This window comes from Bos mutus, chromosome 7 (genome assembly GCF_027580195.1).
Source record: "Bos mutus isolate GX-2022 chromosome 7, NWIPB_WYAK_1.1, whole genome shotgun sequence".
NCBI classification, from domain to species: domain Eukaryota; kingdom Metazoa; phylum Chordata; class Mammalia; order Artiodactyla; family Bovidae; genus Bos; species Bos mutus.
In genome coordinates, this window is record NC_091623.1 from 65,377,329 (window position 1) to 65,400,393 (window position 23,065).

The following is a 23,065-nucleotide window of genomic DNA, read 5'->3' on the forward strand; positions in this document are numbered from 1 at the left end:
ATGGGAAAGATTAAAAATTGAAACTCCAGGGCATATAATTCATATATCAATGTTCTAAAATTCTAATCAGAACACAGATATTCTTGCAAAGAATAATAGCTACCTATGAACTTCACATCCTACCTACAAGAGTCCAAATGGAAAAAATTATGTGAAGTCTTAAACTTTAATTAACATTTTTAACTTTAATATTTTCACAATATATAGGGTGCTACCTAAAACAGAGGTCTTAACTGTAAAACATGAAAACCAAATTTGACTCATTGATTTAAAATAATAAATTGTATGTCATGGAAAGGGTAGATCTAGAATCTATAAGCAGTCCGGAGAGGCAAACTTGGAGAAGAGGTAAGAGCCAAGGGAATCTAATAGAAAAATCAGCTGAGGTCTTCACTGGTTAGCACCTAGTTAGTCAAAGGTGTCCTCTTCTGTCCTTTTGCTACTGAGACAGATTTCTGAATATATGCCTTTGTATCATTTCCTCCACCAAAACTCACACAATGGAGCTTTCTCTTAAATGGGAAATAGGTTTGGATGAAGAACAAGGCAAATATGTTCACATTTTCTCTACATAGCTCATCATATCTTTTGGCCATGATTTTCATGAACTGTATAAATCTGTTTTTGTTGAGAGTCCAGCTTCAGAATAAAACAATATTGAACACGGTGTTATAGCAGTCCTGTGGATCTCAACTATTCAAACATGAGGAATTAAAATAGAGGCCTTTCTGTTAAGCAGTTTAGTTGCCCTTAAAATGTATCATTGATTAAGGAAACCCTGTGGGGTTTATTACTTCATCTCTGTATTATGACAAGCATTCTGTAATGACCAAGGAATTAGGAAAACTTACTGAGTAGAAATCTGATGAGCACAATGCTTATATTATATACCAAAAAAAGATAACATGAAAAATAGGAGTATATTTATAGGTACTGGAGGAAGATGTTTTCTCTAGTAGGAAATTTCAAGTTTGATTTATTTTACTAATTAGTGACAGAAGATATAAAGAGACAATGTAAAATAAGAATCATAATCCTCTAATTTTTGAAGTCAGTCAGAGACAACATACTTAACCTAGGGAAACATCTGCTTGAAAATTTAAAAATTTAACTTAAGCGTCAGGATGTTTTTCTATATCTGGAATGTTAGTGAAGTTTTTAAACATGTGGACGTTGAACTGGGGTTTTCTTTGATGTTCATCGTGAGGCAGTTGGAGCCTCTCCCATAAGCTCAGATGCTGACATTCCCATTGTCTTCTGTGCCATGAGTCCTCTCTACGGAGGGCCTGCCCTTGGTGGCACGAGGCATAGTCTCCTGTCCAGGAGTCTGAAGATAGAAATAGATAATCTGAAAACCAGATAATGTCATGGCTAATCACAAATTGATGATGGTGCTTTTGTTGCCAGGCTGGAGAGGTAGTGCTGGAATAAAGGCTAGGAGTCATGAATCAGAAGGGGCGCTTCCTTTTACAGACCACATTAATGGATAAACATTGTGCTTTTATATCTGTCCATTGTACTTTCTGGCGAGGTAAAAAGGGAGGTTTTTTTTTTTTTCCACCAAGTAAAAATTATGTGGGTCTGGTATTTCTCTTTGCAAAATAATTTATTTCTGGCTGCACAGTATTAATTTTCAGGCTGTGAAACCTGGCTTTGATTCGAAACAGATCTTTGGGAAAGAAGGAGCTTGAATAATAGAGAAAATAACTCCGTAAGGAAGTATATTATTTCTTGGAAGGATCTTGCTATCCATTCAAGTGGTTTCTTCCAGCTTTCACATCCAGGAAAATTGTCTCCATATATAATTATGAGGAACAAAGCTATGGTGAAGTAGATGGAGGCTTTTCTCCCTCCCTCATCCTTCACCTTGCAATCTCACTGTAATGGCTGTGATGAAATAAAAGCATAGGAAAGTATGCTATAAAATAGAGAATGCCCTAAAATTGTTTATTAATAGCCACAATAGCCTCAGTCGTGCCACCAGCAGCCGAGCGTTCATTAACAGCCAGACACTGTGTTAACCCGGGTCTCCTGCACTGCAGGCAGATTCTTTACCAACTGAGCTACAAGGAAAGCCCAAGCTCTAAGTAAAGTTCTTGTTTTATACTCATTTTACAAATAAGGAAACTGAGTTACAGAGCCTCACTCAAGGCCATGGTTGAGTAGTTTGTGAAGCATAGATGAATGGTTGTGAATCCAGAATTGTCTGACTACAATCCTATGCTCTTAATTATCATGCAAAGTGCTTCTATCTGCATATAACACTAGAGCCCCAAACAATGACAGTTCACCTGTGAAGATTTCCAGGTAGAAGATAAACTGCTTGAAAAATCTCAGTACTGTGTGGAATAATTGTATATACCTTTTTGAATATATATACCTAATTGTATATAGCTCATTATCATGAGTCGCTTCAAGGAGAAATCTTGAGAAAGCTAATCCTGTGACTGTCACCTCTTTTTTTTCCCTGGTTCAGCCACTTACTATCTTTGTGATGTGGGCAAGTTACCTAACTTTACTGTGCCTTAGTTTTCTCATCCCTCAAATGGGCATAAAATAGTGCTTAAGTCACTGTTTTGTTCTGATGGTCAGAAAAGTAAAAAAAAAAAAAAAGTAATGTGTTTACAATAGTGGTATATTACTCTATCTCTGATGCTGGGAGGGATTGGGGGCAGGAGGAGAAGGGGACGACAGAGGATGAGATGGCTGGATGGCATCACTGACTCGATGGACGTGAGTCTGAGTGAACTCCGGGAGTTGGTGATGGACAAGGAGGCATGGCGTGCTGCGATTCATGGGGTTGCAAAGAGTCGGACACGACTGAGCGACTAAACTGAACTGAACTGAACTCTGTCTCTACCTCTACACATGCCACAATTTACATATCTATTTTCTTGCATTGCCGACAAAATCCTACACAGGACTATGGTGTGTGTATGTGTTAGTTGTTCAGTCATGTCCCCATGGACATGGGGACATGTTGCAACCCCATGGACTGAACCTCTCCAGGCTCCTCTGTCCATGGAACTCTCCAGGCAAGAACACTGGAGTGGGTTGCCATTTCCTTCTCCAGGAATATGGTATTATATGCTTTCTGTCACTAATTATGGAACGTCAGATTTTAGGCTTTAAAAAAATAGATGTGATCTTCAATATATAGAAGAATGATGCAAGGAAAAACAGAAGAATGTCTGAATTATGATCACTTACAAATATTTTCAATATTATTAGCAATTTAGGCAATAGTTTGGCAGCTGCTAAGAAAACTTGATGCTGCAAGCATGTCATAAGTTTCTGAAGTTCCTCATGATATTTATGATAGTAGTGATGTCATCTGGAGGAAAGCCATCTTACACAAAAGATACCATTTTATTAAATCTATTCCAGGCAGCCATGTTTGAGGATACGAGGGACTCATCTGCTGATAAAGTTAGATAAGTGTTTGCCAAAGTGCATTTCATCCCACACTAATCTTGAGGAATGCTATTGAATGAAAATATTTTATGAGCGAGTAAATTTTTAACACTGCCTATGATAGCCTCCTCTTGGCAGTTAATAATGCACATAGTATGCTGAGGGCTCCTGAAAGTCATGGAGTTTTCACCCTCACATGCACACACGCACACTCTTCCTTTTTTTTTTTTAACTCAAATATATTTGATCACAGAATCCTTTTTTTGACATAATACTCAATACTCTGTGGAACTGGTGTTCCATTGACCACATCTTGGGAATTACTGAGTTAAAACATATTTCTGGATCTCAACTCAGTGGGTGTATTTTGTCATGAAAAGCCCTTGACACCCTAGACTCCGTCAGCTGTAAGCCTCTAATTTGATCTTGATTACTACAGGAGAATGACTCAGGAGGCTCAAGCTGTTCCATCAAATCCTTTTGACTTAGGGCCAGTTGCTGAAACTCTCTGGACTTTATTTTCTGATCTCTTCATCACATGGTCAAATAGTCTCTAAGGGTGTTCCATCTTTAAAAGTTGTCACTGAAAATAATTGAAATTTAAATAATGCTATGTAGTTCTCAACATGCTTTTCTATGCCTCCTCTAGAATGGCCTGGAAACCTTTCGGGAACCTGGCGGCAAAGCGCACCACCTAACCTAGCAGTGCAGATTAGTTTGCAAGTTGACAGAGCATTAAGTTTTGCCTTCTGTAGATAACGTTTCTGGCTTCTCGGGCACTTGGCCAGCATTGTCTACAGTTCCAGGACTGCAGCCCCTCTCGGTATTGAAGTAATGACTCTTCATAGTCCACCTACTCAGAGAGTAGAAGCTAAGCTGCTGGTATGACTTGAAGTCAGCTGGATCATCATGCCGTAGAGTGCCTGATGAAAGAGAATTTCCATAGCTGAGGCGTACTTGCTCACTGGGAGTAGTGGAAATTCTAAATCCAGTTGGACACGCAGCCATCTGAGACGTGGTGGCTCCTTTTGGAGGCATATCGAAGTGGCCACTGAATTTGATAAACTGGACTTCATTTATTAGCTGAATAAAGGGGTTACAGTCTTGAAACCAGGAAAAGAATAAATGTATTTAGTAAAGAGTATTTAATGCAGAGTAAGAAGCATTAAACAGACACAGGACACCGCCCCCAGTGTTAATGCCACTGTGAGATAGCAGACTGTGGTAGTTAAGAACACGGGTGTGGGAGTTGTATACATTTGTCATTTAAATTCTGGCTTTGTTATGCACCATTTTGGGACTCTGGGCAATTTGATTTTTATTTTATTTAACTCACCTAAGCCTACTCTTGAGGCTTCCCAGGTTGCTCAGTGGGTAAAGAATCCGCTTGTAATGCAGGAGATGCAGGTTTGATCCCAGGGTTGGGATCCCCTGGAGGAGGGCGTGGTAACCCATTCCAGTATTCTTGCCTGGGAAATCCCATGGAGTCTGGCAGGCTATAGTCCATGGGGTCACAAAGAGTCGGACACAGAAGTGACTGAGCACGCAGGCCTACCATCATCTGTATAGAAAAGCTATTCATGCCATCCAAATAAAGTTATTGTATAGATAACTTTAAATGTTGTACTGCACAAGCTTCGTTTTAGGCACTGAAAAAGGATAGGGATGCTTTATAGCTTCAAACATAACCTCTTAAAGAACTCTTGCCCTTACACGAAAGGCAATCTCCTTTTCTGTTTCCTCGTGGTGCTGGAAGACAGCTCCTCCAGTGTACATCAATGGAACTTTCTGGGATGATGGAAATGTTCTTTGTGCTGCCAGTGTGGTAGCTAGCCACTAACCGCATGTGGGTCTTAAGCACTTGACCTGTGGCTAGTGTGACTGAGGAACCGAATGTTTGCTATATTTAATTTAAATTTAAAGTTTAAATTTAGAAAGCCACATGTGGCTAGTGGCTACTGTTTTGGACAGCATGGTTACAGATTATAACAAACCACATTGGTGTGAAATTTATAACTGCTGAAGTTTCTTTCTCTTAAAATACTGTTTCATGTCACAGACAAATTCTACAGTTTAAAAAGGTGATTGTGATCCCTTAAAAAAACAGCAAGGTATTCTTTCCTGGTGAATGTCATCAGTCACAGTACCTAGAATTTTTCTATGCAAAGAAGCCTCCACACTGTGGAAGAAAAAATATTCGGTAGAAATACCATGGGATCTTTCGAAACTCACTGAAATAATGATGTGTTTATGATCAGGTATTTGATTATATTAATCAGGGTCCTGTAATAAAGCAATACCACAGCCTTTGTTTATATGGTTCAGTTCAGTTCAGTCGCTCAGTCGTGTCCGACTATGCGCGACCCCCATGAATCGCAGCACGCCAGGCCTCCCTGTCCATCACCAACTCCCAGAGTTCACTCAAACTCACGTCCATCGAGTTAGTGATGCCATCCAGCCATCTCATCCTCTGTCATCCCCTTTTCCTCCTGCCCCCAATCCCTCCTATCATCAGAGTCTTTTCCAATGAGTCAACCAAAGTGCTGGAGTTTCAGCTTTAGCATCATTCCTTCCAAAGAAATCCCAGGACTGATCTCCTTCAGAATGGACTGGTTGGATCTCCTTGCAGTCCAAGGGACTCTCAAGGGTCTTCTCCAACACCACAGTTGAAAAGCATCAATTCTTCGGTGCTGAGCTTTCTTCCTAGTCCAACTCTCACATCCATACATGACCACAGGAAAAACCATAGCCTTGACTAGACGGACCTTTGTTGGCAAAGTAATGTCTCTGCTTTTGAATATGCTATGTAGGTTGGTCATAACTTTCCTTCCCAGGAGTAAGCGTCTTTTAATTTCATAGCTGCAGTCATCATCTGCAGTGGTTTTCGAGCCCCCCAAAATAAAGTCTGACACTGTTTCCACTGTTTCCCCATCTATTTCCTGTGAAGTGATGGGACCAGATATCATGATCTTCGTTTTCTGAATGTTGAGCTTTAAGCCATCTTTTTCACTCTCCTCTTTCACTTTCATCAAGAGGCTTTTGAGTTCCTCTTCACTTTCTGCCATAAGGATGGTGTCAAATTGTAAATCCATCTACGGAGGCAAGCTTTTTGATTGTATCCCTATTTATTTATTTATGTTTGGTTTTATTTTGGAGCATAGAGATATTTTTCATTAAAATGTACTATTTATGTTAATATGCAGTGGGATTTATAACATTTTTGAATGAATACAAATTTTAAAAGTTTCTCAGTTTTAACTTGTAATGCAGTAGTGTTGATAGATATAACCCACATGAGTAAAGGCTTTTGGGGAAAGTCAATAATTTAAGGATCCTGAAAACCAAAGAAGTTTGAGAGCTGCTGACCAAAAGCATTCTTAGGTGGATTTTTCTGTTAATTGCTGCAGAAATTGCTAATTTCTTGAATGACTTGGAGTAGATTTTTTTGTCTACTTGCTCTGTCAAATGTGAAAAGATTCCTCTTATAACTTTAAGCTTTTCTTGTTTTTCTGAAACTTTGCTCTTGATATTTCATTGTAGTTTTACTGTATAAATCTTATATCTTAATGAATTGTAATTTTTAACCTTATGTAATACTTTTTTGAACTCAGTGATTGCTTTCTGTACTTGAATTCTATTCTATTTGATACTATTACTACTTCTGTTTTATATCATTTATATTTTCCCTAATTTTTCTCTGTCTTGTTTTCTACTCTTCTTGTCATTTCATTTTGATGGTTTTCTTATAGACAGAATAGAGCTAAGTTTTGTTACTCTAATCAGATCTACAAATGTCTTTTTCTTTGATTAAAAACTGCTTATGTTTGTGTTTATTGTTATTTCAGTATATTTGGTTTATTCTCATTATTTTACCTTATGTATAAAAATCATTGTATTTTGCAGTTTGTCTCTTCGCCTTTGCCTGTCGTTTTTGGCTTAATCACTTATATTTCACGCCTCTGCTTCCACTGCTCTTCTTCCTTAATTAAGAAATTCTGTGAAGTGAAATGTTAGTTGCTCAGTCGTGTCTGACTCTTTGCGACTCCATGGACTGTAGCCCGACAGACTCCTCTGTCCATGGGATTCTCCAGGCAAGAATACTGGAGTGAGGAGCCATTCCCTTCTCCAGGGAATCTTCCCAACCCAGGGATCAAACCCGGGTCTCCTACATTGCAGGCGGATTCGTTACCATTTGAATGACCAGGGTAGCCCTAAGAAATTCTGTATTCTTCATTAAATTAATGATTACCATTGTATTGAAATCTCTTTCCTTCTCTTACACCTGTTGAGCAGTATAGAAATTAAATAATGCCTATTCCTCTCCTTCCTAGACATTTTACTTTTTTCACATCTCCCAGTCTGAAGTTGAGATCTTAGTAAATTTTTTCCAAGTCCTCATTATGGCAAGTATCTCCCTATTCTTCAGTTCCTGAAATTATCATTTTAGGCTACTGTCTTACCATGTAGGCTCTTTTGTTTCAAGAATCCTTTATCAAAAATTATAAATTAATAACCTATAAATGTTTTTTCACTGTATTTTAAATCTCGACACTACAAATGAGAAAACTGCTGCTGCTGCTAAGTTGCGTCAGTCATGTCCGACTCTGTGCGACCCCATAGACGGCAGCCCACCAGGTTCCCCCATCCCTGGGATTCTCCAGGCAAGAACACTGGAGTCACTCAGTCATGTCTGACTCTTAGCGACCCCATGGACTACAGCCTACCAGGCTCCTCCGTCCATGGGATTTTCCAGGCAAGAGTGCTGGAGTGGGGTGCCATTGCCTTCTCCACAAATGAGAAAACTAATGCTAGGCTATTCTGTCTTCGTTGTAGATAGCCTGTTCTTTCTTTCTGGAAATGGAAAAATTCTTTTCTTTCTGATCTTAAGGTTCAAATATCTAGAGATGTCATGGGCTCTTTTTTTAAAAATATATCTTTTCCCCATTATTCTTGTCTAGGACATTCTGGTCTTCAGTCTCTAACAAGTCTCACCTTTCACTTATTAATTTCTCAGGAATTTTGCTCTGTGTTGCAAGCTTTTCTTCCATCTGATCTTCTAGACAACTAATTTAGCTTGAAGCAGTGACCGTTTGTTTTTCTATTGAGTTTGAATATTGAAAGGGTGGTGGCTCAGAGGTTAAAGCATCTGCCTCCAATGGGGGGGGGGGCCCAGGTTTGATCCCTGGGTCGGGAAGATCCCCTGGAGAAGGAAATGGTAACCCACTCCAGTATTCTTGCCTGGAGACTCCCGTGGACAGAGAAGCCTGGTAGGCTACAGTTCACAGGGTTGCAAAGAGTTGGACACGACTGAGTGACTTCACCTTCACCTTACTTTCTTAGGCCAAAAAAAAAAAAGAATGGCTTTAGTCTTTTAATATGTGTTTGTCTATTCATGAAGCAAATCCCCTTAGTACCTAGGCTAGTCAGGCTCCCTGGCTTTCTCTAGCAGTTACAAACTTGCCGTCTTTGAAAGATACGGTCTTTTTTATTTTACTGAGCTGGTATGGTAGTACTGTAACCTTCCTGGTGAGTGGTCACAGGGGCATCTTTTGCTCTTGAGCCTCTCCTGGTGCTTATGTGTGGGGAACAGGAATACGGCTCCAACCAGAGAGCCAGAAATGAGTCATTTCCCTAGTGTAGGCCACCACCCGTGCTAGGCCACCCCTGCCAGGAGGATCTGGTGACTACCTGCTGTTCTTCATGTAGCAAGTACAAAGGCAGGGCCTCCCCCTTTGCAAGTCAAGTAGAGCCAATGATAGATGCTGCTGCTGCTAAGTCACTTCAGTCGTGTCCGACTCTGTGCAACCCCATAGATGGCAGCCCACCAGGCTCCCCCGTCCCTGGGATTCTCCAGGCAAGAACACTGGACTGGGTTGCCATTTCCTTCTCCAATGCATGAAAGTGAAAAGTGAAAGTGAAGTCGTTCAGTCGTGTCTGACTCTTAGCCACCCCATGGACTGCAGCCTACCAGGCTCCTCCGTCCATGGGACTTTCCAGGCAAGAGTACTGGAGTGGGGTGCCATTGCCTTCTAATGACCTATGGTATTGTTTGCTGTTCAGTATTTCCTTAAAACTCCCCAAAAGCTAAAACCCCAGGATCACATGGCACTTACTGTCTTCTCAGGAGAAATCCCAGCCCCACCCTGCTAGTTAGATGTTATATTGGAAGTTCTATGTCAGGACCAAATCACAGAGAAGGGCTTTTGTTTTCCAGCTGTATATGTGTCACATTTCCAGGTAAAAGCTGTGGTTTACGAGGTTTGGTTGACTCAATATATATATATGTAGCTGCCTGTGTGATTCAGGAGGAGGTGATTTAGGCAGAAATATCAGAAAGAAAGCAATTGCATGCATATTATTGCATCTATATTATTATATAAAGTGTCTGTCATTAAATTGTGCCTAGTATTTTATTTTATTCACTGCTGCTTTAATCCAGTCTTGTGATCTCATTGTATTTGATTCAAGGAATGTATAAGGTCCATTCAGACATTGGTTTCCATTGACTGTTTCTGACTTCGTTGATAATGGGTAAATGTTTTGTGAGCCTGTATTACTTTTCCCTGAAATTATTCAGGCTTACTTAATTATATAATAGGTTTTTCTTAGATACCATAAAATTGGTACTTTATTGATTTGACTTGCATATTATCCATCTTGTGTGTGAACCATTTATGTCTGTGGGTCCCTGGTATTTTCATCTTTTTAACTTTTTTCCTTCAGAAGTGACAGTATCTGTCTGGTTAAATAATCTTACTGGTTTATAATCTTACACAATTTCTGTCATCCTTAAAGTAAGTTAATTGGTTTTGCTCTTGGGAGAGTGCACTTTAAGTTCATAGGCAGTGAGTTTTAGGACTACATCTCTAATGGCCCTCCTCCTTATGAAATGTGACATCAAAGATAGCAATTTTGTTTGCATCATTGGCCAGCACCTAATTATCTTTCCTGCCTCTTCATTCTTCAAGTGCCCTTTGATGTCAGCAGTAGCCTTGTGCTTTGAAAGACCAGAGAATGGTGAAAGGGGTTCTTATTTGCTAAGTCCACATTCTGCTGAAATATTAAGTAACAGTATTATGTTAGAAACAAAATGCAATACAACTGTGGTAATTAAAGTAATTACTCATCTATTTGCAGAAGCAGGGTCTTTAATGTTTCTCTGTTAGAGAATTCCTCCCTAAGGTAATCTGGCTAGATGTAGACTCATCTTTGGGAAAAATCAGAAACAAAGCAAGACTGGACTTGCCTGTTGGGAGTTAGGAGGTTGTACTTGGGCTGGGAGGAGGCATTTGTGGAAATGTGACAGTATTCACTTAAATGGTAAAGGGGTTTGTTCTTTTAGGAGATAGCAAAGTTACCAAAAGTTGAGACTGAATATTCTGTGTTTTGGGGCCTAGCAGATGCAGCAGGTGTGAGGTAGATGGCCAAGTCCAGTGTCACTTCACTTTCTATCAGCTCTTTGATTCTCCACATATTACTTACTGTATGAGTTTTAGTTTTTTCATGGGTAAAAATGACACACACTTTTTTTTAGCACTTCAAAATAAATTGAGATAGTTTATAGAAAGAGTCATTATAAAGTGCCTACTTTAAAGACTTAATTTTCTTCTCTTGCTTGTTAATACATGAGTTGGCCTGTCAGAGATACCATTTTTCACTCATTGAATGAACACGAACCATTTGCTTCTACTCAGTGTTGGAAGGAATGGACTACTGTTGGAATGGACTGCTGTATATTGGTTACCATTTACTCAGAGAGCAATTCTGTAATATTTTTCAAACTGGCTAGTGGAGCCAGCAATTGCAGTGCTAGGAATCTACCTTATAGAAAACCTGTCAAGCTATGCAGTAAAGACCCATGCAGCATTCTGTGCCTTTGTGGGCAGTTGTGAACAACAGAAATATCCATCCTAAAGAAGGTGAGCAGTGTGGAAAGGGGATGTTCCAGTGCCCTCAGTGGTGACCCTGTATATAAAGAAAAGACTCAAGGTTTTTTTTTTTTTTTAATTTCGGTGTTAAAAACTCAAGTTTGTTTTATTTAAAAATGATTTCAAAGTCCTGGTTATTTTAGGAATTTGTAAAAAAAAATGTTTAACTGTGTAGAACATATAATGTGAAATTTATCATCGTGATCATTTTTAAATGTACAGATCCATGGCATTAAATTGTTTCACAGTGTTGTGCAGCTATCATCACCATTCATCCACAAAACTGAGACTCTGAACCCATTAAACACTAATTCCCCACCTATTCCTCAACCCCTGACAAGCCCGGTTCTACTTTCTGTGTCTATGAATGTGGTTATATTCGTAGACACAGACATTTTATATAAGTGGAATCATTCAGTATTTTTTCCTTTTGTAACTGGATTATTTTACTCAGAATAACTTCCTTAAGGTTCATCCATGTTGTAGCACGTGTCAGAATGTCTTTCTGTTTAAAGGCTGAATAATATTCCATTGTATGCATTTTGTTTATTCATTCATCAGTCAATGGACATGTAGGTTGTGTCCACCTCTTAGCTATTGTGAATAATGCTGTTGGATACATGGTTGTCCAAATATCTCTTCAGATTCCTGCTTTCAGTTCTTTAGGGTATATTCCTTGAACTTTTAAATTTAGCTTATAAATATCACTCATCTATTAATAAGTCTGGCAGATTTTAGTAGTCACTCTAAGAGGCCTTTAAATAGTATTTGGTTCCATTTTCATATGTTGTTAATGGAACACCTCCCTACCTTTTAAACTGCTATAATATATAGAATATACCTAATATCTCCCTTAAGTACTTAAATTATATACCTTAAAAACCTTTTTAAGTACTCAAATAGCTCTCATAAACCTAATTAAAATTTGAATGTCTAAATACTCAAACAAATTTATAAAAATCTGAAGTTCATTTAAATGATCCAGTTTTGTATGTAAGCATAGTCACATTTTAACATGAAAAGTCACAACTCTAAATAAGTTACCTAATTATTAATTTTAAATTGTGCTTACAGGGCAATCTAATAGAGTGAACCAGATGCCATTAAACATTGTTTAGTTGCTAAGTCGTGTCTAACTCTTTTGCAGCCCCATGGACTGTAACCTGCCAGGTTCTTCTGTCCATGGAATTTTCCAGACAAGAACATTTTGGTATTGGTTTCCATTTCCTGACCCAGGGATCGAACCCATGTCTCCTGCTTGGCAGGCGGATTCTTTACCACTGAGCCACCAGGAAATATTGAAAGTGAAAGTGTTAGTCTCTCTCTCAGTCGTATGTAACTCTTTGCGACCCCATGGACTATAACCTGCCAGGTTTCTCTGTCCATGGAATTCTCCAGGCCAGAATACTGGAGTGGATTGCCATTTCCTTCTCCAGGGAATCTTCCCAAGCCAGGGAACGAACCCAAGTCTCCTGCATTGCAGATGGATTCTTTACCACTGAGCCACCAGGGAAGCCCCAGGAAACATTACAGGTGCATAAATTTTGCACAGGTTCTTAATTTAATGGCTTCGATTCTCTTCAACATTTCTGTACTTAATTCTAAAATTTCCTGAGGTTGGCAGTTGTCCATCGTAGAAGATAATTGCTGTCTCATTTATCTGAGTTAAATATTTAGACCCACCATGAAGTCTGGACTTGAAGACATTCAGGTAAATTTTGTTGAGACTAAAGAAACTATATAATTTGAGGTGTTGCCTTCCCTGCCTGCTCCAGTTATATCTGTGATCAGAGATTTCAGCTGGCAGACTGACTAGATAGATTCTCAATTAGAACCATAATGGGATGCAGTCAACCTTATTGTCATTGCTATGTCAACAACTCCATTACTCAAAGGAGGCGGTCATGTCACCAGGATCGTTTGACTTAGGTTTCACACAGTCCAGAGATCTGCATTGTACTCAATCCTGTCTGCAGTTCCCACACAGGGTAATTGCTGGATTGCATGTTGGGTTTCTTTGGTTCCTGAGAATGGAAATGCTGCCTTCTTGCTTAAGTTCAAAGACTGTGGAACTTGATGGGAAATCTTACATATTTTCACATACTGTCTGGGATCAGGGAATTCTGTATACCAAAGTGGGGAATGAATGGAGTTTTGAGTATCTTTAGGGCATTATTTGACTGCACCACTCCAAGGGATGTCATTTACATTAGAGTAGTTGTGGGTAGCTTTCCTGAATTATGCAGTGTCCATCTGTGCAGCTGTGGACCATAACTGCATTCTACTGACAGTTAAATAAATAATACAGTTAACTAAATAATACCACTTGGACAGCTGATGTATGGCTATCACTATGACTCATTTCCCTTCTCTTCTGGGGCTTTTTGGGGACGCCTCATCTGTTGACCTTACTGCTTTTCTCACTTATTATCTGTCCATCTGTTCCTTTTCTCACTTCCCATCTCATCCAGTGTAGATTCCACAGTCTATAAATGTGTCCTAACGCATTTGCTGTTCTGAATCTTTTTCTTCTCTGGTCCTGGATGCACCCTTATCTCTCAGAGAGTTTCTCTGCTGCCTAGAGCTATTGGAAAAAGTCACAACACAGACAGACGGAGCCCACTCTAAGTTCCGTCTTGTTCATCCACCACAGAGACGTGCTGGATGTCCCCTGGGAATCCTCTGTGGATTCTTAAGACAGCTCTCTGTCCTGAGAGGTATGTTCGGTGTCCATTTCAGTTAGTCCATGACCTGACACTCCAGCCAACTTCTGCCAGCGACCTAGCGTCCACCTCCTGCTTCACAAGGAAAGGAAAAGGTATCCGAGAGGTCATGACTCCTTCTCCTCTGCTGTATAAAATGCCGACCTCTCTGTGCAGTCTGCTCTTCCTCCTTTGGGTTACAAGAACAGGGCTTTTGTTCTTCTATCTAAGGATAGCTCCTCTACACAAATTCTGGTTTCACTCTCAGCCTGGTTCCTTAGGGGTCTCGTACTAGAAATTATTGTCTTTTAGAAAGCCTTGTCTCTTCCACAAAACAAAAAACAAAAGAATAAATAAGCAAAAAACGAAAACAATTTTTTTTCTCTCAATCCTAAAGCCCCTGCAGATCTATGCTAGTCTTTACCTCCCGGAAGCCTATCCAAAGGTTGTCTGGTTGTCCACATGATGATAGTGCTCACCTTTGTTACCTAGCACTGTTTAGCATCTCTAATTATACTAAGAGGACTTGAGAAATACAGCAGAATTCTCAAATATATTGAATTGTATTCGTTTGAAATAAAATGGTAACATAGGCTATAATAATGATAGAAAGCAGAAACTATTAGCAAGGATGTGGAGGAATGAGAATCTCTTTCACTACTGGTAGGAATGTAAAATCATGAAGTTATTTTGATAAACAGTTCGACACTTTATTTAACAGTGAAACATATATTCGCCATCAGATCAGATCAGATCAGATCAGTTGCTCAGTCGTGTCCGACTCTTTGCGACCCCATGAATCGCAGCACGCCAGGCCTCCCTGTCCATCACCAACTCCGGGAGTTTACTCAGACTCACGTCCATCGAGTCAGTGATGCCATCCAGCCATCTCATCCTCTGTCGTCCCCTTCTCCTCCTGCCCCCAATCCCTCCCAGCATCAGAGTCTTTTCCAATGAGTCAACTCTTCACATGAGGTGGCCAAAGTACTGGAGTTTCAGCTTTAGCATCATTCCTTCCAAAGAAATCCCAGGGCTGATCTCCTTCGGAATGGACTGGTTGGATCTCCTTGCAGTCCAAGGGACTCTCAAGAGTCTTCTCCAACACCACAGTTCAAAAGCATCAATTCTTTGGCGCTCAGCCTTCTTCACATCCATACATGACCACAGGAAAAACCATAGCCTTGACTAGACGGACCTTTGTTGGCAAAGTAATGTCTCTGCTTTTGAATATGCTATCTAGGTTGGTCATAACTTTCCTTCCAAGGAGTAAGCGTCTTTTAATTTCATGGCTGCAGTCACCATCTTCAGTGATTTTGGAGCCCAGAAAAATAAAGTCTGACACTGTTTCCACTGTTTCCCCATCTATTTCCCATGAAGTGATGGGACCGAATGCCATGATCTTTGTTTTCTGAATGTTGAGCTTTAAGCCCACTTTTTCACTCTCCACTTTCACTTTCATCAAGAGGCTTTTGAGTTCCTCTTCACTTTCTGCCATAAGGGTGGTGTCATCTGCATATCTGAGGTTATTGATATTTCTCCCGGCAATCTTGATTCCAGCTTGTGTTTCTTCCAGTCCAGCGTTTCTCATGATGTACTCTGCATGTAAGTTAAATAAACAGGGTGACAATATACAGTCTTGACATACTCCTTTTCCTATTTGGAACCAGTCCGTTGTTCCGTGTCCAGTTCTAACTGTTGCTTCCTGACCTGCATACAAATTTCTCAAGAGGCAGATCAGGTGGTCTGGTATTCCCATTTCTTTCAGAATTTTCCACAGTTTATTGTGATCCACACAGTCAAAGGCTTTGGCATAGTCAATACAGCCCAGCAAAAGACTAATACTTGGTTATCAGATGTGATACATCCGTACAGCTGGAGAAGAAAATGGCTACACCCTCCAGTATTATTGCCCCTTGAATTCCATGGACAGAAGCTCCTGGCAAGCTACAGTTCATGGGGTCGCAAAGAGTTGGACACAACTGAGCAACTGATATAATATCCATATAGTGGAATATTATTCAGTAGTAAAAAGAATTGAAGTGCTGACTCATGCCACATAGCAAGCATGGATAGTCCTCAAGAACATTATGCTAACTAAAAGAAGTTGGTCAGGTAAAAAAAAAAAAATTCACATACTATTTGACTTCGTTTCTGTGAATTTTCCAGAAAAGGCAACTTTATAGTGAGTGACAGAAAGATCAGTAGTTGACAGAGCCTGAGGATGAGCACAAGGAATCTTCTTGGAATAATGCAAGTGTTCTAAAATTGGGTTATGGTGATGGTTGCACAATTTAATAAAATTTATGGAAAATTATTGAATCTTTCATGTAAGATGGGTGAATACATGCTGTGTAAGTTAAACTTAAAGGAATTTAATTTTTGATGAGTTTGCTAATTGTACCAATTCTTTAATATGAATAAAAGTGGAATTATATTAGAAAATCAAAATAGCAATGTTTATGTTTCACAGGATAATTTTTTTTTTTTTTTTTAAATTTTTTTATTTTTATTTCTTTTAAAATATAAATTTATTTTAATTGGAGGTTAATTTCTTTACAATTCTCTTCATCATATGGTAATGAGGAAAATATCTATTTACAGCTCACTGATTCCAGCATACCAGTTGTTAAGCAGCTTGCTCCATTTTGTCCTTTGTTAATGCACTGCACCTCTGACCTTCTCTATGAATGGTTAGCATAGTATACAGTAACATTTTACCCAGAGTGAAACTGTGATGAAATATATAGCCAGTCATAACATTTAATTAAGGCCTCTCAGTACTCTTTGACCATAGTTAAAATGCTAGTAAAGTCTGGGACAGAATGTTTTTAATCTGATCAGGAAATTTAAATCTCTTTTCAATATCTAATATTTGTTCACATTTTACTTCTTAGTATTTCTGGAATAAGTAGGTTACATTGTAAGTTTGAAAGCAAAATGTAACCAGATAAGAAAGTAGATTCAGTGCAGTCTTAAAGAAGGGAAATACAAGCAAAAGAAATAAGGAATGGTTAACTCTGTTCCTGGAAAGGGGGGTCTGGGGTTGATTAATTAGGGCTTCACCTGGAAAGGTTCTTTGCAGAGGATGTTCTTGTCTAGATAGTCCTCTTCTCCAAAAAGAGCTAAAAGGACATAATTTTAAGAAGGTGTTGTAGTTAGAAGAAAAGAATTTTTGACAAATTGATTTACTTAAGAATGAAATTAGGACTCTATTCAGGCTTCTCTGTGGGAATCCTAAAAGTGTACAGAATGTGAACATAGGTATATATGAGTGAATCTATCAAAAAGTAAGCGTGTTAGATTTTTGGTGAAGAATGGACTTTCCCCTACTTGTTCAGGACTGGATATAGTTTATCATAAGTCTGATATTTATTTAAAAGGGGAAAATAATGTGTTGTCTGAAGGATAATAGAGTATGTTTAAAAAATTTACAACCTAGCAGTGTGTGATGTGGGGAGGGAGCATGTACAAGGTTGACATATCTACAAGTATAATACAAAGATTGTCTTCTTCAAAAACGTGATTTGTAGCCAGCACATCTGTTGTTCTTATGTAAGGGATTAAAATGAGCTATTTTTGTTGAAGTTCAGCTGCAGAGTAACAGAATGTTAAACCAACTTGCTACAAAGGTTACCTATTTTGGAGTTTGTTTCCTTTGTATTGAACTTTTAAAATGTTTTTCTTTTTCTCTGACAAAGCCTTATTCTTCATTAAAAAACAGAATTTTTTTGCGACTTTAAGTTGTATTTTTGTCATGTTACAGGATTCAGATGACATCTAAGTTGTTCTAGTTTAGCATTTCGAATGTTAAATTAGGCCCAAGTTTGATTTTTTTTCCCCCCAGGAGCAGTTTTTCATAAAAATGTTACCAAAATTATTGACTATTTTTCCACTGAATGTAACGTTGTTTTGTTTTTACAAAAATCTGAAATAAACTTGTCTGGCTTTCCCCTTCACATAGAATTAGGTTATTTGCATAAAGGCTTATCAGGAAATCCTGAATATCACCTTACATTCCCAAGAGTTACTAAACTGTATGCGTACAACCTTTGTTTAAAGGAGGGGAAAACTTTTTTGCGTATTTTGTTGTAATTCTGTAAATGTTAGTCATTTAACTGGTCAGTCTTTAGGAGACTGATGCTTCTGTGATTTCTTGTGTCTTTCAAAGTACAAGCAATAAATTAAAAGCTTATTAATGAACTGTGGTGTTGGAGAAGACTCTTGAGAGTCCCTTGGACTACAAGGAGGTCCAACCAGTCCATCCTAAAGGAGATCAGTCCTGGGTGTTCATTGGAAGGACTGATGCTAAAGCTGAAACTCCAATACTTTGGCCACCTCATGCGAAGAGTTGACTCATTGGAAAAGACTCTGATGCTGGGAGGGATTGGGGGCAGGAGGAGAAGGGGACGACAGAGGATGAGATGGCTGGATGGCATCACTGACTCGATGGACGTGAGTTTGAGTGAACTCCGGGAGTTGGTGATGGCATGCTGCAATTTATGGGGTCGCAAAGAGTCAGACATGACTGAGCGACTGAACTGAACTGAACTGAATGGTTCAGCTCTGCTTAAAATAATACATATTTATGTATGTGTATGCATATATGTACTAATCATCTTATAAGGTCATTATAGCATGGAAAGATAGAAATGCCCAGCTTTCAAGTTGCTTATAGTCTAGATCAGTCCTTCTTAAACTTTAAGGTGACTGTGAATCTCCTAGGTGACTCAGTGGTAAAGAATTTACCTGCCAATGCGGGAGACATGGGTTCAATCCCTGGGCCATGAAGATTCCCTGAAGGAGGAAATGGCAACCCACTCCGGTATTCTTGCCTGGAGAATCCCCACGGACAAAGGAGCCTGATGGGCTATCAGTCCATGGGGTAGCAAAGAGTCAGACACAGCTGAGCGATTAAAACAATATCAACAGTGGATCTCCTAAATATCTTGGAAAATGCATATTCTAGTTCAGTGAGTCTGGGATGACAGCTGAGTTTATCTCTAACCAGTTCTCGAGTGATGCATGTGTTGCTGGGCCCATGAACCACTTTGAGATGCAAGGGCCATCATAGACTATTCTTAATATGCATAGAAGAGCCTGCCTATAGATCATATGTGACATACATTTGCTGAAGTTTTTATTATCATGTAACAGAGCTGGACAATGGTACAAGCATCTTCTAGAAATCAGAGATCATATAATATTAACTTGGAAAGAACCCATGATCATGGGCCTCATTAGTACCATCTTTCTAGGTGAGCTACACAGAGAACTAAACAGGCTGACAAGGAAACGAAAACCAAACTGTTAGTACTAAATGATTATAATCAATCTAGACCGCCTAAATATACATATATATGCGGTATGGCAGGGTGTGTCGTCATTGGTTCTGTTTTGATTTTCTGAACTTTTCTCGGGACTTCAGAATATTGACAGGTACAGAGGAGTCATTAAAGCAGGTGCCCTCAGGGCACAGGTGGGGAAGCCCAATGAGTGGAGAGGGCTGGGTGGCTGGGCTGTGGTGTCATAGAAGGGACTCTTCACCACCGCCATGCAACGTGACAGACCTAGCATGGCCAGGACATCCAGCTTTTTAAGAAAAGCCAGAAGTACAAATTTCATGTGAAATTTCCCAATTTACAATGTTGGCTACTCATTTTAAAACATTAGACGGGCCAAGAAAACACATCTGTGTCCCAGACACAGCCCTTGAGCCACCTATTTACAATGTCTAGGGTAGAATACATTGAAGTTTTGTAAGGCACTTCTCATTATCGGCAAATGCTGAGTTTTCATGATGGAATTCTCTGGCCTTTTGTCATTCAGCATTTTGATGGGAAGAAAGTCTCTTGTTTTATGAATTTGGAGGTGCTGGTTTTGAGATTGGTGCATGGCTATAAAACCTGTCTCTCTGCCTTCTTTCACATTCCAGATTACAGGACAGGTCCGTGTTTCACTCAGGTCAACAACCAGATGTGCCAGGGGCAGCTCACAGGCATCGTGTGTACAAAGACTCTGTGCTGCGCCACCACTGGGCGGGCCTGGGGTCACCCCTGCGAGATGTGCCCAGCCCAGCCTCAGCCCTGCCGACGGGGCTTCATCCCCAACATACGCACTGGAGCTTGCCAAGGTGAGTGAGCCTTCAGCCCGTGTGCACCGAGTCATCCACCCAGTTGTCTGGGCTCCTTTCACTGCACTATGGGGATCTGCCACGGTGGATGGGAGCCTTTAACCCAAAGCTGTTTCCCAGAGGGGCCTTATCATCTCTGATGATGAGGGGCTTGGCTACAGATGGCTTATCTTCTGGCCACTTAGCAAATTATTGTTAACTGACAGAGAGGGAGAAGAGGGATATGAAAAATTGGGGGAAATTTAAAAAATATTTAAGACAATCAGAAGAGAAGCAATACCATGTCTTTATCCAGATGGCGTTACACATTCCCTACTACAGCCCCTCAAACTATGCATATGTAAATATCTGGGGGACACATTTTTTCTGTCTTTCCCATCTCATTAAAGATATGAGAACCTGAACTCAGGTGACAGGGAAAAAGTGAGCCATCTGAGATTATCAACAGTGTCTTCAGAGACAAAGCAGTAACCCCAACCGTGACTGCAGTTACTTCTGAGTTTATTAATCAGTCGGTTACAATCTTGTCTCCAGGCAATCTTCCCAACCACATCCTTACATATATGTATCAGGGCTAGATCCAGGCCCTGAGGATGCTACAACTATCAACTTTAACCCAAATAGTAGAAATTGTCATATACTTACTGAATAATTAATTAATTTTCAGCCAACGTGATTCTTAGTCTTCTTAACAACTTCTCTGATATATGGATTAAGTGCATTTTTAAAGCTTAGAACAGGGTGCTGTGATGAGCTTTCAAGCAGTAGTAGGGTGAAAGGAAAGTGGAAAGTACTTTTGTATTATTCAGAGAAATGATGTTATTTATTATTACACATGGGAGTTAGTTAAACTTTGTTACAATTAAATCATATACAAAGTCAGATGTGAAATCTTTCAAATTGATGTTAGTAACCAGTGTCAGCAGCCAAAGATGGATATGCTTTATACAGTCAGCAAAAACAAGACCGGGGCCTGACTGTGGCTCAGATCATGAACTCCTTATTGCCAAATTCAGACTGAAATTGAATAAAGTGGAGAAAACCACTAGACCATTCAGGTATGACCTAAACCAAAGTGAGAAATAGATTTAAGGGACTAGATCTGACAGACAGAGTGCCTGATGAACTATGGATGGAGGCTCGTGACATTGTACAGGAGACAGGAATCAATACCATCCCTAAGAAAAAGAAATGCAAAAAGCAAAATGGCTGTCTGAGGAGGCCTTACAAATAGCTGTGAAAAGAAAGGAAGCAAAAAGCAAAGGAGAAAAGGAAAGGCATACCCATTTGAATGCAGAGTTCCAAAGAATAGCAAGGAGACATAAGAAAACCTTCCTCAGTGATCAATGCAAAGAAATAGAAGAAAACAATAGAATGGGAAAGACTAGAGATCTCTTCAAGAAAATCAGAGATACCAAGGGAACATTTCCTGCAAAGATAGGTACAATAAAGGACAGAAATGGTATGGAGCTAACAGGAGCACAAGATATTAAGAAGAAGTGGCAAGAATACACAGAAGTACTATACAAAAAAGATCTTCATGACCCAGATAACCACAATGGTGTGATTACTCACCTAGAGCCAGACATCCTGGAATGTGAAGTCAAGTGGGCCTTAGGAAGCATCATTATGAACAAAGCTAGTGGAGGTGATGGAATTCCAGTTGAGCTATTTCAAATCCTGAAAGATGATGCTGTGAAAGTGCTGCACTCAATATGCCAGCAAATTTGGAAAACTCAGCAGTGGCCACAGGACTGGAAAAGGTCAGTTTTCATCCCAATCCCAAAGAAAGGCAATGCCAAAGAATGCTCAAACTACCACACAATTGCACTTATCTCACAATGCTAGTTAAGTAATGCTCAAAATTCTCCAAGCCAGGCTTCAGCAGTACGTGAAGCATGAACTTGCAGATGTTCAAGCTGCTTTTAGAAAAGGCAGAGGACCCAGAGATCAAATTGCCAACATCCTCTGGATCATCGAAAAAGCAAGAGTTCCAGAAAAACATCTATTTCTACTTTATTGACTATGCCATAGCTTTTGATGTGTGGATCACAATAAACTGTGAAAAATTCTAAAAGAGATGGTAATACCAGACCACCTGATCTGCCTCTTGAGAAATCTGTATGCAGGTCAGGAAGCAACAGTTAGAACTGGACATGGAACAACAGACTGGTTCCAAATAGGAAAAGGAGTACATCAAGGCTGTATATTGTCACCCTGCTTATTTAACTTCTACGCAGAGTACATCATCAGAAACGCTGGCCTGGAGGAAGCACAAGCTGGGATCAAGATTGCCAGGAGAAATATCAATAACCTCAATATGCAGATGACACCACCCTTATGGCAGAAAGTGAAGAAGAACTAAAGAGCCTCTTTATGAAAGAGGAGAGTGAAAAAGTTGGCTTAAAGCTCAATATTCAGAAAACTAAGATCATGGCATCCAGTCCCATCACTTCGTGGCAAATAGATGGGGAAACAGTGGAAACAGTGGCTGACTATATTTTTCTGGGCTCCAAAATCACTGAAGATGGTGATTGCAGCCATGAAATTAATAGACACTTATTCCTTGGAAGGAAAGTTATGACCAACCTAGATAGCATATTAAAAAGCAGAAACATTACTTTGCCAGCAAAGATCTGTCTAGTCGAGGCTATGGTTTTTCCAGTGGTCATGTATGGATGTGAGAGTTGGACTGTGAAGAAAGCCGAGCGCTGAAGAATTGATGCTTTTTAACTGTGGTGTTGGAGAAGACTCTTGAGAGTCCCTTGGACTAAAAGGAGATCCAACCAGTCCATCCTGAAGGAGAGAGTGTTCATTGGTAAGACTGATGTTGAAGCTGAAACTCCAATACATTGGCCACCTGATGCTAAGAGCTGACTCATTTGAAAATA

General features: G+C 39.7%; 1 protein-coding gene across 1 annotated transcript in view; it reads left to right on the forward strand.

The window, feature by feature from the left end:
• FBN2 (fibrillin 2) overlaps positions 1-23,065 on the forward strand; it is a 223,308-nt gene that overhangs the window by 39,883 nt on the left and 160,360 nt on the right. Inside the window, exon 6 of the mRNA XM_070374044.1 lies at positions 19,977-20,174. Coding sequence (XP_070230145.1) covers positions 19,977-20,174 — 198 coding nt within the window. The remainder of the gene's footprint in view (positions 1-19,976; positions 20,175-23,065) is intronic.